Below are 13438 nucleotides of genomic sequence, written 5' to 3'. Positions count from 1 at the left end.
CATCTCAGCTAGTGGTTCCGTGTCTTCGTACTCAGACCTACCTTGTGCACATCAGAGCCTACGCATGTGCGATCCTCATCGACCTAGTAGTCGCTGCTTGAGAATTTATAGTTACGGCCCCTGCCTCTTCTATGCTCGTGTCTAAACTCCATAAACTTGTTGAAATCTGTGATGCTTGGGAAGGCACTTTGTATCTCTTTCAGTTGATCTCTCTTGGGCCTGTCCTCCATAATCCACGATGCAAGCTCTTGTAACCCGCAATTGAGGCTAGGCCAATCTTCGGAACCATGACGGTCGGCGCCACCATGACGGCTGGTAACACAGTTGCGGAACACTTTCTTATCAAGCGAAAATCTCGAAGCAAGATTCTCGGCTCGATTGAGCGCAAGGCTTGAATCAGGGATATAGAGACAGAGATCTGAGGTCATATCTCGAGCGAGTATTCCCTTTTTGTTTGCGCTCCAAAATGCATGTTCGGGCGTTGGAAGGATGTTCTCAATCGTCTCGAGCTCCTTTATAAACGCTTCGTCCGGTTTGCGCTGTCCAATTCGGTGCTTTTCGTAGATCTCTGATACTAGCTCAGCTACTGGTCCCTGAGTGCCCCTGAGCCTTGCATCCGGTCGGAACTCCAAATGAGATGAGTGATGCAAGACCAAAACTTGGGATTTCAGGCAGCGAAGGAAAAAGTCCTCTTTGAATGTGTTGTCCTTGTCTTCTAGGAAGGAAACAAGGTGATCGGCTGAAATAGGCTTCCAATGGTTCATTCTTGAAATTCCCAGGTTCTTGCGCCGTCTTGAGAAACTAAGACTATTGTATGCCTCTTCAGTAATGGCTAAGTAGTTCAACTCCCGTATCAGTTCAAATTTGTACGTCACCCAGAACCTGACTTGTATAGAGATCAAGGTCGGGTGTGAGAGGGCCAGTGAGTACGTGGAATCGCCAGTCCAGATCCGCTCCATCCTGCCAAGAGCCTGCGCATTGTCAAGGGCAAAACATCTTGTTCGAGTTCGGACGATTTTATCGATCTTGTCCGCAAGGTTTCTCTGTGCGTGGTAACCCCCGAAGCCTTGGAGCATAGTCCCAATGTTATCTGCCGTGATGTATACCCCATACACGCGGGATTCAAGTGCCGTTCCAAGTCTTACCCGACCATAGCGGCTTGAGTGGATGGGGTGTCTCCATGCTCTCTCGTCCTTGCTTGTATTGACGAGTTTTCTAACTGGCTCTCGGATGCTAGCTAGTAACTCTTCTACGTTAACCTGTTTGCCGCCTGACAGATTGAACAAAGATTCTGCAGAATCATCCTCCGTGGCATGCTCCCGCATATCCGTAAAATTCGTCGCAACTATGGTTGGTACTGCAGTTTGCGCGCCTTGAGCACCAAGCCATTCACCTATAGGGTTCATCATGGAGAAGATGTCAGAATCGTGAGTAACTGTATAATTAGAGTTGGCACCTCTTGCTCCGATGCATTTGAGTTGTCGAATGATACTGGGCCGATAGGTATCTCGTGCCCAATCCAGAATGTAGTCAATGATGAGTGTCAACTGTAGTGCTTCGTCGTACCCCGTAATACTACCTTGCCAAAGAAGGATGGTATTCTGGTTGCACATCAGTAACAAAGCTGCAACTAAACAGTGGTAACTAACCCAGGACGGTCGCGATCTGTCGCCACTTGGATCTACATAACATCCATACACCCTCCAGATCTCGCCAACGTTGGCAAGGAACCACGCGAGAGGCCCTCCAGGCATCTTCATTTGGTTGAACTCGTTCTGATGAAGTTCCCATTGGAGAACAAGGAGATGTCTGATTGGATGTGCAGTCTGAATCTCAACCTCATCAAAGTCACCCCCCTGTCTGCCTCTCTTTGCCTCCATCACCAGGAAGGGAAAAAGCAGCCTTTTCCCGCTGTCATCAGGGTTACAGCTAGTTTGTAGTATGTCGGCTAATCTCTGTGAAGGCTCTGAGTTCAATAGTGACTGAGCTCCACTTCTCTGCTGCAGCAGCTTTTCGAGGCTCGCTGTACTTTGTAGTCCATGGACGCGGTCGGGTTCCTTTGTGACAGCATTGGAATTTGTTTCGTGTTCGCGAGGTAGACAGTTTCGCGATTGGATTCGAGATGAGAAGATTGGGCTCAAGCCAGGGTCATAACTGGAGGACTCATCAGTAACGATAGCAAGCATTTCATCGTAACACCGTACAGATTGTCCATGCGCCATTGGGGACCACATGCACACGCTTCGCGCCGTTTCTGTCGTTCTTCCAAAGATGCTGTCCGACTGTTATCTGCCTTTGGGTCTGCCTGTATCTCAGACTGCCAGATGCGTTTACGGCAGCGCTTGCTTATTACTGTCAGTACTGCAGCCGCCTTCCAATCTGCGGAGCGGCTTACCACGCGACTTCAATCTCGAAACGCTCAAAGAGCTTAGCCTCAACCTCAAAGCGCCATTTCGCCTCATTCGTTGTTTCTTCCCTACATTTGATAGCCTTCTGCCGTATTCCATTGGCTTTACCTTTATTCTCAAGTTGCCATGGTTTATCCACTGTATCGGGGCTTGGCTGCAAGCCGTATGAGTCAAACTCAACCTTTCCCAGTGTCTGTATATGCTCAAATCTTGCTTGATGTTCAGTAGGGACGTTTCCTGGACGACTGACACAGAATTTCGAGTGTTGGATAACGAAGCCCAGCTTTTCGGCCTTTAGCTTGAGGTCTCGATATTGTTGGTCTGGTGTTTTGCGTTTCTGTAGGGGTTGAACTCCTGTCTGACTTGAGGTTCCGGTAGGCATTCTGGCTCTGGATACATTGCTGCTTTGATGGTGTTTTCGCAGTGAGGCAAGCTTTCGTGCTCGTGGTTTTGGCGCTGAAGTGGTCATGATGAAAGATCATCCGATGAAAAAACGTCGGTATTTTATGAGACAGGTAATCACGCCAAGGCACAATCATGGTGGCTTGGACGATGTACAAATATGTACAAGGCGAGGCTGAAGTACTAGGTACAGTGCCTCCCCCCACGTTGATATACCAGCAATGCGTCTGACGAATCCTTCGAACGCTTGCAACGAGAAGGAGCTGTCGCTGGTTCTCACGGTACTATCGTAGTTATGCTCGATACGAGCTCAAGAGTAGGGATCCGAAACAAATTCGCATCCTTAACGTGTGAATGAAACAATGTACTGCTCCTGTTATGAAAGCGCAATCCTGTCCAGATCGCAAAATGACCTATACTTGCAGGATCAGCAAGGTGCATGCAGACTGGCGAATGAGACTCGACGTCGCTCCCCTGTATATCTCGCGGTATGTCGCGACATCCCCGCAGGACCTGTTAAGCGATTGTTGGTGGCTGAGACCCGCAGATACCCAGCCGGCCCGCGCGGTCGACCTGGAACCGCCACAATCTATCCACACACGAGACATCGAACAATCGGAGCGTAATTACTGCTCCGTACACGTTTAACGTCCGAGGGAGCTGGTTTCAAGGCACCGCCGTTTGTTGAGCGGCTCGCGTAGTTCGTGAGCGGATGGGGTGAGTGTCCACGGGTGGATTGTCGCTGTCGCCATGCGGGCAACTCACCGTCTATGTTCTTGCTTCTCGTCCCCTGCAAGATTACCTAGGTATCACAGCGTTCAGCATCACTCAATCAGATGGAGTGCTACCAAATAATCGAGCCAGTTGCACCAGTTTTGCCATTTTTATGCTTTCCTCCAATTATGTTGTCCAGTGCAATGCGTTGTGTAGTAGTGTAACCCATAGGTAGTGATGAGATCACAACACAGGATACATTTGGCCGAATTTTACACCCAGAGAAGGCAACCCCACTTTCCTCTCCCCACACCACGCACCTTTCCCAACCTTGATTTTCAAGTTTCACTCAAGCCCAACTCTTCTAACCAGCGCGATACGTTCATATCGTCATACTTTTCAATACTCACAACATTATGTGACTTCTGCGATGATCCGTATGTATTTCCTACTCAGTCTATTGAGACGTGCACCTTACTCATATACTTAGGTAGTGTACACGGAACACATTTGCGATACAGCACTAAGGACATCTTCGTTGCGCTTTGCCACGTTTCAAGCGGCGGCATATCGTTGACCGAGTGCTATGCAAATCAATTCGTCGACGGAGAGGACATCCACGAGCGGACAAGATCCAGACTACAGTGATGAGAATAGAGAATGCAAGGATCCTTCACCCTAAGAAGCCCTGACCCTACCCTCATGATCCGTTCGCGCACATGCTCCTAGACGGGCCTTGAATTCCCGACTTCCTCATCTTTGTTAAAGGAAGCCATTTGAAAACTTTTTTGTTCATACAAGTACTGGTATTCTGGACAAAAGTGCTCTGGTTGGGAAACAGTGACAACGTCCACGCGCAAATGATTCTCGACCTTTTCCACTGTCTGCCTATCCTTTTCGTGGGTGTACCACTTCTCATCATGACAAGACGAATCAACGGTTCGGCAATACACGTATAAGGCCCTACCCGAATAGACTTTTCATTCACTTCTGCCAGCTTAAGTGTGGAAGATGACCGATGATGCTAAATGGTCGTCAATGAGTGTATATTAGATTTTCTAAATTGACTACTGGTTCATACGACAGCTCCTTCAACATCCGGAGCGCATGAAGAGTGTTTCGCATGACTGAGAAAGGCCGCTTTGTATGTGTGCAAGAACCAGCTGCCAATTGGCAACTTCATACTGGTATCGAGAGTATCAAGCATACCACTTGCACTTGTATCGGTGGGAGGAGAGCAGTTGGAGAACTCTTCGGGGAGTTCTATCTTGAACGCCACGAACGGAGGGATATTCACGAATGACGTCACCGCAGGAGCGAAATTTCGAATAAGGCAACACGCGTACGCTATATTTTGGAATGCTACCAAGGCTTGTAATGCTGTACTTAGCTTCGCTCTCGTCCCGCACTCAGAACTAGAGCAGTCGCGCTATTGTATCTGCCTTGCCGGCCTGATGGCCTGGTGTTTATCCAGCAATCATCGCACGTATATTCTCATTATACAAGCTATTGCTCCACATCTTGGCAGCGCGGAACGGAACGGGGGGCCTAAGAGCGCGTACCGCCCCGAAGGAACAAAGTGCTCCTTCGCTCTTTTTTAGCGCCTCAGAGGCTCTGCTAATGACCACAGCCAAGCTTTTGTACGGATACTCGGAACAGCTTGTACAAGTTTGGCACCATATACCAAGCATGTAGACTTAGGTGGAATTATTGCGGCCGCCAGGCGGCCACGTGCAACTTGTGGATTTCTGGAACACTGACTACAAGGTGTTTCTCCTCCCCAAAAGAGTTAGAACCGTCCGCTCTTGTGAAAAGATGTCGATTACACTAGTGCCGTCGTCAGAAGATGTAGGCTTCACAGCGCGAGAAGGTCTCATTCATTCGATAGCCATTTGGGACTCTCACCCTGTGAATAGGCTGTCAGTATCTCAGGATGGATTCGAGTGTACCCACTCCACTGTGCTTGTCACACTCTACAAACAGCAAGATCGTATATGATGGTGTAGGTCGAAGAACATGTTCACGATCGATCTGGGCGGAGATGGCCGCTCTCATCACACACGCCAAGATGAGGCGTACATCCCCATATCTAGCTACGATCTAAGGCATGGGCATCGATGAGTTGTGCGGCTACATCGCTGACTTATGGCGCTCTATGTCGTCACCAACTCGTTCCTGTGCTCGCAAGCACGGTAGCTGAAGTTCACTCGAAGTACAAAAGGAGGGCTTCTTCCCCCTATCTGTCGACCATCAGCACAGCAAAACCGCCTCTCCTCAATCGCACGCTGACTCCTACTTTCCACTTACCAACCATGCTCGCAATCACAATCATCTCCGCCATTCTGGCCTTCACACCCACCGCTCTCGCAAACCCCGTGCAGAAGCGCGACCCAGGCAACTTTCGCCTCTTCGAGCACCACTATTACCAGCGTACGATTAAATCCCTCCTGCTTCCTATACTTCCTTACTAACAAACTTCAGAGGTTTGCGGGCCCGGAGCCTGCACCGGCGGCAACGACCTCAACTCACTTAGCGTCAGGGTCCATGACGACTGTAACGGCGGTGGCTGCAATGCCAAACCCGCTCCAAACCTCACTCCACGCGAGAGCTTTTGCGACCAGGACTTTACAGTCTGTGATCGCACCTTAAGGCTCGTGAGCCGTGGTCCTGACGACTGCAAGGCTCTACGCGACCTCAGCTCGGCTGACAATGGAAGCGCGTATGCCACGTTGGTGGAAGGTGACACTGATGTTGGCACTTGTTCGGTGGATTTCTCGAAGAGCAAGACTTGTAGTATTGCGTTTGGCGGTGACAACGCCGATAGCAATGTTTACTGTGCTTTCTTTTAAGCAGAGACTGAAAGAGACACAGCCTTTGGTCAACGGGCATGACATAGTTGAACAAATCTCATCCTTGAATCCAAGCAATGTGTATGAATGTAGAACCGAGGACACAAGTTAACTGTTACGAATAGTTGGAGGACTTTCGCTCCGGTTGTGCACACCTCGGTCCATGTGAAGGGAATGGGTAGACTAGCGGCAAGCTCAGGCAAAATAACATTAGGAAGAAGGACTACCAGATTTGCGCATAAATGTAATGCTAGGATGTGGTCACGACAGCGGAAAGAGGGAGTGCTAGTGGAATTGGGTTAGCTCTGAAGATAGCCTCTTTCCGAGATCTCACCCGAACCGTCCTTAACCGCAACGTGACATTAAGACATTGGATCATCTTACTGACAATCAAACGCGCACAATAATCACATTTTCACAGATGAGAGGAGGCTAGGGAAGAGAGATCGGGTTCCAGATATCGAAAAGAGCGACGTTTATGGCATTGTATCGTGGGTTCATACTGCTAATTGAGCCTGCTTGGATATGCTCTTCCAATCCAGGTTACAGTTTTCAACTCCGTACCCTCTAGCCCTTCCTAGAGATATCAACATCCACCTCTCCGAGCGAACCAGAGTCCTGGTTCCAATCGCCAAGTGTAATACCGTAATCCTTGTTGCGGTCCTGAATCTGGAAGTTGTTCGACTTGGAACCCCAGGGGCAAGACCAGTAAATGGTGCAGACTCGAGTGTCGCCGTCATAGACGCCACTGAGGTTCATATGATTAGCATGGATTGGGGAGCAGCTGCGCGGAGATGTAAGCACTACTTACACTTTACCCTCGGTGCCGGATGCAGAGTCAGAGCGTCCACATGAAGAGATTTTGATGGATTCCCCCGCGCTGATGCTCAGCTTGTTGACCTCGCTAGCGCTTATTTCGGCGTCTTTGTTGCCGTTCCTGTGAAATTTGCCCCCTTAGCATGTGTGTTAGCGATGGGTCGACCCGACGGTACTACACGGTGAAGGGATATTGACCCAGAAAAGGAGACAGGAAGCACTTACACATGGCTTGAGCATCTTTGAGGCTGAGGTTTCCTGACCGGAAACTGTTGATGATATGGATTACGACCCACTGTGCGTATGCCATGATGGAGATCTTGGAAATTGATGAGGTGTTGAAATGAGAAGATAGGTAATGTGTGCTTGGGTACTAGAAGTGAGTGTCTGGAGGCGTAATATATACTCAATGGGAGCCCTACTCGAGGTTACATGTCTACCGCTCCACTGATATGCACAAAGCGCAGTTACGAGTCTGTGCAGCCTCCATCTGCGACCTATACAACCACACCTTCATGCTCTTGCAGTGTCTAGTTCCAAAAAGAAAGCAACTTTTGATCCCAAGTAACGCAACTCTGACGTTACAATAACTACATCTAGGAAATGTTGCTGTCAGCTCAGAAAGCGCTCCACTTTCGACACCTCCCTACCATACGATGTGCACCCTCATTCGCAGATTCTAATCCAAACAAGCAAGCAATTTTCGCCTGTTGATCCGCAATACGCAAGCTGCCGACGCAAGTCCGCATAACTCATACACTTACCCCGCTACTCTGTTCACCCGCGGGACGTTGAACGTGCAGCGGGGCTTTTCATAGGGTGAGCATACCAGGTGAATAAGCGGTGTAAGTTGCGCGTAACTAGTCCGAACAGACCCTACGATATTCAGGTTGTTAATGTTTCCCCGCAGCAAAACCTAACCAGATTATTCTGACGCACAGCATTACGACGTCGTTAACCCCGTTGCAGTGCAGGTCCAACACCCACCATTTTCTTCCTCAAAATCGAGGTCGAATGAGACAACACTCCCCGTAATCATTTCTCACGAGCATTTAAATCATCGCCCCCATGATGCTCGACGCATACGTATAACCAATGGACTTTACCACATGAATCCACTTGCATCAAACACGGTGCTTTACTGATACCTCAAAAAGAGATCGAAGACAGCTGATTTATTAGCTTTACCTTGGATGGAGTTATATCAGTAGTGCAAAGAGCTAACTTCGTGGCAGCACAATTGCACATCGTTCTGTTGCAATCTAAAATGTGACAGAACTATTCGTATCTGCATTTGTCAAGGAAAGCTTCTTTTTCAGGCGCTAGAGTTAATTGATCTCACACCCTTCCTGTACATTGATGCAACATACACCCGCACGATGCATATTCACTATGCAAAGATGTGAATATGTGACGATATGAAGCGTATGGTGGACACCGTTATGCAAGTCATCACACGCCGCTACCTCGATTCGGCAAATGGGAACGCCACCAGAACGGCCCGATCCGAGTAGCTAGCTTTCACAGTCGTTGACGGGAGGATAGCACATATGCCTGGCAAGCGTTCCACCCCGCAAAAACAAATTCTCGTCACATGCGTCGCAAAAGCCACTTCGTCGAAAGGAGTGGAAAGTGACAGATACGCTACCTAGGTAGGCGGGCCGGGACCTGAGCCGTCCGCGGGCGGCCCCGCTGATGCACACCATATTTTGGCCCACTTATTGCGCATGATCCTTGTCTATCGTGGTGGAGTGAGTGTCGATGCTGAGGGGAACACACCTTTGGAACTCTGTCAAATAGGTCGGTGTGATGATCCCAACGCAATTGTATCCGCAAAACACCTTGCATTCGACGTATGCAGCTGTAGAGGACGTTGGTCATACATGCAACGCCTCTCTCGTGGTATGGCCGAGTTCTCGACACGGACCTCATGGTTGCATCAAACTCAATATTGGCCATTCCATGGGTTACATATATAGTAGAGTTATTCTAGCACAATCTTCTCTTCCCATATTCCTCCGTTAATCTACCAAAACATTAGTCGTCACTTCCAACAACATCTCTTCATCATGGGCGAGGTGGTTCCGTTCATCTCAGGCATGCGACCTGGCCAAGGGTGAGTTCGTTTACAAGATCGAAATGGAAGTAGTATTAAGTACCCTTCAAGTTACAATACTTATCTGCAATCGCTCTGTGTTCAGAATGCAGTCACTATCGAGAGTCACGACGACAAGAGCCCCGCATTCACTAGAGAGTATTATTCTGAGTTCGTAGAAGAATACGAGTAAGTATGTAGCATCCGCCCGATAGCGCGGCTTACTTACTTGTCAGGAAAATTGCAAAGAGCATGAAAATCAGTGCTGGCGCGGCCGTCTCCGGGTGGGGCCAGAGCGGCAGTGTCAATGTCAGCATTCTAGATCGCAGCGAGGCATGTATAGGGACTCAATGATTCAACGATTTCCAACTGACTGGTGTATAGTTTGAGAGCAGCACTTTGACATACGAAGTCAAGGTGCTGGTTCAGCACCAAGTGAGCGTGCTCGATAAGTTTTCTTTCAACAAGATTGAGACGAGCAACAAGCACGAGAAGTACGGCGATCGTTATATCGCGAACTTCATAAAGGGTGGCCATTTCTACGCCCGTGTCTCTATCACAGCGCGCAACTCGTCTGAGACGAGCGAGCTGAAAGAGAAGTAAGTCTTATCCTGCACTCGCCAGTGTCCACTTCTTCCTACGTCTCTCCCGTTCGTTCGTCACTCCTATCATTAGACTAACTCATTGAACACTAGTGCCGAATTGGCCATGACCATGTACGGCGTCTCTGGCACAGTTACGCAAGAAGTCGAGAAGGCGGTCAGCTCTATCAACAGAAACGCTTCGGTCAAGATTACCATCGTCGAGTCTACAGGCACCAACAAGAACAGCGTTAGTGGAGGAGGTTTTGCCGTCAAGACCGAGGAGACCTCTGACCTCCTGCGAGTCAAGAATATGGCGGACCAGTTCTATACGGACGCGGATTCGGGAAAGCATAGCTATGTGCTCTTGTAGGTCGTCTTCCATTGTGAAGGAGAGAATGAGTGACTCAGGGCTAACATGGTTTGGCGTAGTGCGGTGTTGGGGAAGTACAGGAACCTTTCTAACTTTGACAATTATTTTCTTCCGTTTGATTACCAAGTGGCAAGCATGAGGGTAAGTCGCCGCCCACCGATTCGAGGTTATTCGTACTCACAGCTCCAACAAGTCCTGGGCGCTCTTCAACGACTTCACACTGTATAAGGCTATCGAAAAGATGATCGTTGCTGGTAAGTTATTTCGCAGACATAGGCCACCTAGGTTGACCAAGCATCTACAGTACCCAGTGACAAGTTCAAGGGCGGTTCCGACCGGAAGGTTCAGCTGTCAAATCAGGCTATCGACATCTTCGAAAATATAAAGAGCAGGGTACGCCTCCCCATATTTATCTCACCTCTTCCATTATTACCGGTCAACTGACTATTAGAAGGTCCATCGTATCGCTGAACACCCTGAAGCCGCCAAGGAGACACCCGACCACCAGAAACCCGACGTTTTCCGACTTGAGGTTCTCGCAAGTTCCTCCGTCTCTTGTGTTACCTTAACTATCTGTCGCGTCCGTGACTAACTTCTTCTCCACCCACAGAAAGCAATCCAGACCAAGGAATTTCACGCCCAATCCAAACCCATCCCCAACACCGACGATTACTGGACCGACGTCTGTCTGCCCTATAAGAACTCGGACTCTGCCCACCTCTTCACCTTCCCGGCCTTCGACTTTGGCAATTTGATCGGCACTGAGGTGGTTTCATTTGGAAAACGGGACAACTCCGAAGACTATGTTTGTTTGATTGGCGAGCGCGCGACAAGTGTAAGTGGCATGAAAGAGTTGAGTTACTTTTGGGTCTTCCCGAATAGTGTCGAGGGTTTTGCCATGCAGATGTATGCAGTGAGCAAGGTATCTACGAGGAATCTGATGAGGGTATATGCAGCGGATCAGAGTGACATAGAGAACCCAAGGCCTCATCAAAGGTTTTGGTGGTTTGTGCCAAGCGCTTGATGGGAAAGTGGTTTGGCCTGACGTCACGCGACTGTTCTGTTGGCAAAACATCAGCATCTACAATATAACACACTGTTTCTGCCAGTGCTGTCTTATTCAGCGTGAATCTCCAATTGTACATCTTCCCGTGATCACTAGGCCACGCAGCAGGAGTTCAGGTGAGGTTCATGCCGAGAGAAGTTTACCCCGCTTCGTTCTCCCCGCACCAAGCACCTATCCCAAGCATCAACCCCATTCAAAGCTCTCAGTCGGCGCACTATGTCGGTCACCGTTTTCCGCTTGAGTGTCCTAGCTAGGACAAGTCAGCAACCATGCCCCCAGCGCTTCGGGATGACTCGCAGCACAACCCCTGCAGTCTTTCCCATTCTATCGCACCTCTCATCTTGTCGCATCAAGTGAACGAGGAGTGCAGTGTAGGTATATATACTCTTGAACAAAGTCATTACAGTCCTCGATCAATACCGGAAGCTAAGAAAGAAATATCGAGGAAGTTTTGCATCATGAAAGCCGGACAGTGGGATCCGTAAGTGCGCATGACCCTTCTTTAGCCACAAGATACTCACGTATAGTTTAGCAAGCAACAAAAGGTTGTCGTAAACGATGTACCGAAGCCTACCGAAGCACCAAACCAATTTCTAGTCAAGATACAATCTGCATCGCTATGTCACTCCGATCTTCTTATGGCTATGAGGCCGGATTACACTGTTACGTTGGGCCACGAAGGAGTCGGTTATATCGAGTCCATCGGCAAAGAAGCCAGCGACAGAGGTTTCCAAGTTGGTGATGCTATCGGTTTCAACTACTTCATTGGCGCTTGCTTCGAATGCGAGGGGTGCATGATCCATAACATGCGGTGCGAGACAGGTAACCAGAAACTGCAGGGTTTTGTAGCAGACGGATATTTCGCAGAGTATGCTGTAGTGGATTGGCAGAATGCAGTCAAGTTGCCTGAAAACCTGGATATGAGTAAGACTGCGCCGTTGTTTTGTGCGGGTATCACGGCATTCCATTCGGTAGACAGCTGCGAGCTTAAAGCAGGGAATTGGCTGGCGGTCATTGGTTGCGGCGGCTTGGGGCAGTATGCCATACAATACGCGAAAGCAGTAAGTTCAGGCAAGAGCAAGTGCCGAGAATTGAGGGCTGACAGGGTGCAGATGGGTATCAAGACCATCGGTCTCGACATAAATGACAACCAGCTCGATGTGGCAAAGAAAATTGGCGCGGATGCTATCTTCAACTCCATGAAGAACAAAGACTATCTCGAAGAGATCAAGAAACTCACTGATGGCAAAGGATGTCATGCTGCGGCAGTCTACAGCGCGTCAAACGCGGCATATGCAGGCGCACCGGATGTTTTGAGGACTGGTGGATTACTCATGGTCATTGGTATTGCGCCCAAGGGACTTGACTTTATAAACACGTTCGACTTGACGACGGGTCGGTATCGCATTAAGGCTGATAGCACGGGTATTCCACAGCGGATGAAGAAGGCGGTGGACTTTACCGGCAAGCATAGTATACAGCCAGAAGTAGAATTCCGCACGATCAATGACCTGCCGCAGATGGTTGCTGACATGGAGGCTGGAAAAGCTGAGAAGCGTCAGGTCGTTGTGTTCTAGACGTGCCGTCACGCCAGTGTGGCAGAGACTATCATATCAAGCTTTTGAATTTGGATAGAACATGTGTTTAAATCATTAAGATGTAGGATCGTAAATTCTGCTGCCACAAGGTTTCCTGCTACGAGACGAATATACGCGATCTGTCGATTACTGGTTGTGATACATGGCAATATCTAGCCTCCATCGAGTATGTCACTGGTGTTACCACCCTCTTCCTGACCCCGCACACTGAACTTAGCTTTCGCTCTTCTCCTCAGTCGGTTATGCACGGTGAATCCTAGTGGCTACCTTTATGAGGTACCAGAGTACATTAGATCGCACACGCCGACATGATCAAGATGTTAACCTCTGCGACATAATCACCGACCACGCAGTATCATGGCCCACAAAACCATCGACGTACCTTGTATCCCATCCTTTCCCACATACACCACTAACATACAACAGCACGCTTTCAAAAACCCAGAGTTCGCGTGGGACGTACAAGAAAACTACCAGCGTCCGTTCATCACCCTCACAATCATCTCCACTCCACGATGCTTTCCTAATACATCCCA

The 13438-nt window shown here is 49.1% G+C and overlaps 4 protein-coding genes across 4 annotated transcripts; 2 read left to right on the top strand and 2 right to left on the bottom strand.

Annotated features, from left to right (window-relative positions):
• Positions 1-83: 83 nt before the first annotated feature.
• ALTATR162_LOCUS6885 (uncharacterized protein) lies at positions 84-2790 on the bottom strand (the record flags this gene model as incomplete). The annotated part of the gene is made up of 3 exons (XM_043314510.1): positions 84-1601; positions 1650-2154; positions 2396-2790. 3 exons carry the CDS (start codon positions 2788-2790, stop codon positions 84-86), a joined length of 2418 nt encoding a protein of 805 aa, XP_043170445.1.
• A 3046-nt stretch (positions 2791-5836) lies between these two features.
• ALTATR162_LOCUS6884 (uncharacterized protein) lies at positions 5837-6373 on the top strand (the record flags this gene model as incomplete). Its single annotated transcript, XM_043314509.1, has 2 exons — positions 5837-5954; positions 6006-6373. The coding sequence occupies 2 exons, from the start codon at positions 5837-5839 to the stop codon at positions 6371-6373; spliced, it is 486 nt and encodes a 161-aa protein (XP_043170444.1).
• Positions 6374-6940: 567 nt separating this feature from the next.
• Positions 6941-7499, bottom strand: ALTATR162_LOCUS6883 (uncharacterized protein; the record flags this gene model as incomplete). Its single annotated transcript, XM_043314508.1, has 3 exons — positions 6941-7121; positions 7185-7326; positions 7415-7499. 3 exons carry the CDS (start codon positions 7497-7499, stop codon positions 6941-6943), a joined length of 408 nt encoding a protein of 135 aa, XP_043170443.1.
• Positions 7500-9258: 1759 nt separating this feature from the next.
• On the top strand, positions 9259-12881 carry ALTATR162_LOCUS6882 (uncharacterized protein; the record flags this gene model as incomplete). Its single annotated transcript, XM_043314507.1, has 13 exons — positions 9259-9305; positions 9357-9473; positions 9521-9617; positions 9669-9883; positions 9980-10234; positions 10298-10379; positions 10432-10492; positions 10543-10631; positions 10693-10797; positions 10849-11144; positions 11711-11785; positions 11837-12365; positions 12417-12881. The coding sequence occupies 13 exons, from the start codon at positions 9259-9261 to the stop codon at positions 12879-12881; spliced, it is 2433 nt and encodes an 810-aa protein (XP_043170442.1).
• Between the last annotated feature and the right edge of the window lie 557 nt (positions 12882-13438).

Source organism: Alternaria atra (genome assembly GCF_907166805.1).
Source record: "Alternaria atra isolate CS162 genome assembly, contig: 25, whole genome shotgun sequence".
In the NCBI taxonomy this organism is placed as follows: Eukaryota; Fungi; Ascomycota; class Dothideomycetes; order Pleosporales; family Pleosporaceae; genus Alternaria; species Alternaria atra.
Note: the sequence above shows the minus strand (reverse complement) of the source record. Positions and strands in the feature narration are given on the sequence as shown.